The sequence below is a fragment of the Trachymyrmex septentrionalis genome, unplaced genomic scaffold, assembly GCF_001594115.1.
Source record: "Trachymyrmex septentrionalis isolate Tsep2-gDNA-1 unplaced genomic scaffold, Tsep1.0 scaffold30, whole genome shotgun sequence".
In the NCBI taxonomy this organism is placed as follows: domain Eukaryota; kingdom Metazoa; phylum Arthropoda; class Insecta; order Hymenoptera; family Formicidae; genus Trachymyrmex; species Trachymyrmex septentrionalis.
This window is the reverse complement of record NW_017305463.1, coordinates 477,260-482,065: the sequence shown is the minus strand read 5'-3', so window position 1 is coordinate 482,065 and position 4,806 is coordinate 477,260. Positions and strand designations below refer to the sequence as shown.

The following is a 4,806-nucleotide window of genomic DNA, read 5'->3' as shown; positions in this document are numbered from 1 at the left end:
TCCCACCCCCCTCTCCTTTCTCCCTCTCTCCCTCCCCCCTCTCTCTCTCTCATTTATTATAATTATAATTATTGTTTTCAGGTTGTGCTATTTTGTATGCTGTTCGTCATCGGCTTATGTCGTTGCAATGATCTTCCATCAAAAACTGAAGTCGAGAGCTCAATCAATCGAACGATTGACGAAGTCGAAAGATTGATTCGCCAAAATTCTACTTTGCCATATCTCACCAGACATGAGATTATTGACATCCTTTTTAATATTACATCCAAAAATCTTGAGACATACGAGAACAAAAGTACACACACAATGGAGGAAGCAAGAAATATCTATCAAAAAGCTTTAATGGTAGTTTTACCTTATAACGCGCGCGCAGAAGACACCAGAGAAAACATCAAGGATCTACATATCAAACCGCCAATAGTTCAAATAATTGCGGATCCTTCTCCCAATCCGGAAGACTTTGAAGTGTGGAAGAATAAGAAATTAGAAGCAAAAAACATACTCATGCAAGAAATGCATATACAACATGATAAAAAGGAACAATCTCTCGATAATTTTGTAGTAACACATGCTCCAAACAAAAACTTAGTAAATGAAGAGAGAGAGAGCGAACACCCTGAACAAACACAATTGTATAGAAATCACAAAGAAACGTATTCGGAAGTGTCTTCGAAGGTACCTATGAAAGAGACACTAAATGATTCAGCGCCAATCAAATTTAGCTTCAATCTGGGAAATCTGCAAAAGAGAGAGAGAGAGCAACCCCCTCCTACCATTGTTTTTGAAAAACAAACAACTACCACTAGACAACCAATATTTCAAGGATCTTCATTAATCAAAGACAAAGAAGTTTATGTAGTATATAGTACCAGTGCAACAACAATCCCCCCACGAACAATAGAGACAAAAAAGTATATTTCAATGTTTAACTTGGAACCGGAGAGAGAAAAAGAAATGATATCTCGTCCTTTAAAATATGATGAAAATGTTTTGTCTGTTGATCAATGGCGATATAACGCACCAATAACACAGAAAGAAAAAGAAAGTACCACAATGTTAACAAAACTTGATGAAACAGATACGCTTTTTAAAAGAATTCGCAACAAGCAACAGCTTTTTCCAACTGCTACTACACAAATGCCATTAGAAAATATAGCGCCGACTAACAAAATTAAGTACATTCCAGAGAATTCAAAGATAACATCCGAAAAAATACAAATTGTGAATGCTGAATCAGCTCCCATTTACGTGACACCAATGCCCCTCTCTTCTCCTTTATCTTTTATTTCTTCTTCCACTTTGCCGGCGCGTGAGAAAGAAAAATTAAAATATAATTCTACTTATATATACAATTTAAACACTGGAGGTTTTCGCAAAATCACAACGATGCGTCCAGAAATAATGGAATTGCTTGCTTCAATTGGACTTCGACCGAAAAATGCTACAAATGTAGAAGATGTATTTAAAAAGAGTAATAAAGATTTAGAGATAAAATCCCGAATTCCTAACAGTAACGGTTTAGTCTATACAACTTCTCTTTCCAGTCTGACAGATGTTGTGCACGATTCATCACCAATAAACGCTCAAAACACTTTTGAGAATCCTGTTTTAGAGATCGGAAAAGGCATGAACAATCTAACACCTGATGTACAATTACTTTTCCAAAAATTTGGTTTACAAACATCTAATCTAGTGACAACAACATCGTCCCCGCTGAAGATCACTAACACAAATTCTTATACCAACTTCAAACCTTTGCCAACATCTAAGATAAGAAACGAAGATATGAAAGAATTTTTAGCAAAATTTGGACTTGGTGTTAGCGACAGCAGACAGAAAAAGGCCATGTCGGTATCAACGGAACGTCCATCGTTGATCGAAGTCGTTCCAGATAACATGAGGCAAATTCTGGAGAACATAGGCCTCATATCTCGCAAGACATCGGGAACAATATCAAAGATCGAGAGTATGGAACCAACAAAAACGACCCAGTTTCACGTGTTTAAACCTCACGAAGTCCGTGTAAAGAATGAAGAGGAGAGAATGAAAATTAATGAACTTTTAGACAAAATTAGATTAATTCAGGAAGGAAAAGCAAACGCAACGGACGTACGAAAAGTAGCCGATAATCTGCTTGTTACTACAAAAACTTTAAAGGATGGGCCGGATCCGCTGAGTCTAGAAGAGATGATTAAAACTCTCTCTCACTCTTTTTCTTATAATGTAAATGTAAAAAATGAAGTAAAAAGACAACAGAATCTGAAAGAAACTACTACCAATGATGATCGAGCTCTTTCAGCGCCTACTGGTAAAAAAATATTTATGATATCCTTTTTGGGCAATTTGAAATTCTAGATTGGATGAATTATTTAGAATTTAGTGAGAATCTAACACATGTTAATCAACACAAGGAATAAGATTATGCAATTAAATCAATGTATTTTTGGAGATGCCATTACTAAATACTTATTCCCTCAGTAATTTTCTCTAGCTTGAAAATTTGTATATAATGCTAAATAAAACTGCACATTAACATTTTATGATAAATTCGAACATCTTTCGGTATGCAAACTATCTAAACGATGTTCATCAAAGAAGATTTTTGCAATCTTTTCCTTATGCATACGTTACTGTCATAGGCGCAAAATTACTAACAGAGAGGTGCACCCAAAAGAATTCAAATTCGAGCGCCAACTGTAATAACTTTTCTATTGGAAGTGTGTAAATAAAAATTCAAAATGTGCATACACATGCAAACGATAAGCAATTAAATGAGCCATAGAACTTATTCTTTTCAATGTTGGGTGGTTAACTTCACAATGGTAATGTGACAAACAAATTTGAATTTGAACATGTAGCAACCAAGACAAACTCAAGTTTTTGTTTTAATATTGATATTTTTAAAATGTATTTCTCAAAGTTTTATTACAAATATTAGTTACCTAACATTTGCATTGAGTTTTTTGTTTAATTAGAAAAGTTGTATTTCATATTATGTGACTTCTTTTTTTTCTGTAGATTTTCCTCTTTTCCACTTATTTCATAAGCTAGGGAGCATTACACATCCCTTTTCACTCCCCTCGTGGCGCCCATGGTTACTATCTACTAGATAGATACAACTTTCATCCTGCGTGCTTAACTCTGAAGCAATACGCGTTGTCTTGATGTTGCACGTAAATATTGGATGCATTTACTCGCACGCAAACCGGTTCGTAACTCAATGTCATCATTATCGCTACCAATCACGCAATGGATAGGCAAAAAACTTATTGTCTACTTTATTCTTTGGAGTTTTTCCTTTAAACAGTTTCTTCTTTCATAATATATAGCTGCGCTGCAATAAATTAAATGGGGAAAACACAATAGAGAGGGAAGAGAAGAGTGCTTTTTATTGAAATCTTTATCAAAGATGAATTTAGAAAATATTCATTTTTATTGTGCTTGACTCGAGTATTATCTGCAATTTCAGCTTCTTTATTATTATATGTATACATCTTTATATAATATTAAAACTTTAAATACAAAGCGCCTTCCCGGTCCGAGTGTTAAGATGTTGAACTACTATCTAGTATACATTCAATTAAATTGAATTAATATTTCAGAAATAACGGTTATTGCGAAGAGTGTTGCTAAGGTCTCGGTAGTCTAAAGGCTCAGGACGCTCGCACGGAATGCAAGAGATCCGGGTTCGACTCCCGGCCGAGGCAATATTTTTCGCAATAAGTTTATTACAGTTTTTTAAGATTTGGGAGAATTTGGGGGGATTATTTGTTTCAGATTGATTGTGTGAATCCGATAATTTCATCGGCTCTCAATTTATTTCTGAAATATTAATTCAATTTAATTGAATGTATATTAGATAGTAGTTCAACATCTTAACACTCGGACCGGGAAGGCGCTTTGTATTTAAAGTTTTAATATTTATATAGACGGTCTTGTTTCCAATCATATTCTTTATATAATATTTTCCTCATTAATTTCCGATCTTTTCCTCTTAAAGTAATTTTATAATTTTATAATTTTTATATCTATATATATAATGATAAAATTTTTTAATACTCTCAGCGTTGCTAAGAATATTCAAAATATTTTTTGCACAATGCTACATATATTTTTTAATTTTCTTTCATATTTTTTATCTTTTTTTTATCAAAATTTAATTTTTCGCAATATTTTATTTTTTCTTAAATTATTTCGGCTTATTCCTTAAATTGACAATAATATTCGCGAAAATACATTTATCAAAATTTTTAATAGCATTTTTAGTCATGATATGATTGTCACATTTATTATTATAAAACATAAAAAATTTTCTCAGAGATAATATCACATAAAATAAATAAAATAGCAATTAAACACCAATTCACCAAAGATCTTGTCGGCAGAATCTGCAGACGTTTCTTTGACAACAACGACGACTATGGCCACAATCCCGACGACTTCAGATTCCACAAAGAATGGTTCAAACTTCCGTGATGCATTGGCACCAACTGCAGAGTCATCAATATCTACAAATGCAAATCTTGCGGCATTGGAAGAATCCTTTGGTGGTACTACACGTGCACCGGATCCTGTTCTGCCAACCAAACGAAGGAACGGCCTATATTTTCTGTTGGACTGGAATACCTTCCTTGAGGTCGGCGATGAAGAGAGCGAGAAAGTAAATCTGAGATTTGAGCCAAAAGTTGGTGACAGAACGAGATTTTTGCCAGTCAGCGTGCCTTAATTTACAATAATATATTAATTTTAATGAAATATTTTTTCTGAAGAACGTTAATTTAATTTATGTATTCTAATGTTTATAAT

General features: G+C 33.7%; 1 protein-coding gene across 1 annotated transcript in view; it reads left to right on the top strand.

Moving 5' to 3' along the window:
- The window catches only part of LOC108749588, a 15,476-nt gene extending 10,687 nt beyond the window's left edge, over positions 1-4,789 (top strand). Inside the window, exons 2-3 of the mRNA XM_018488369.1 lie at positions 82-2,308; positions 4,386-4,789. Of these exons, the coding sequence (XP_018343871.1) occupies positions 82-2,308; positions 4,386-4,726 (2,568 nt within the window). The 3' untranslated portion in view covers positions 4,727-4,789. The remainder of the gene's footprint in view (positions 1-81; positions 2,309-4,385) is intronic.
- Positions 4,790-4,806: the final 17 nt, after the last annotated feature.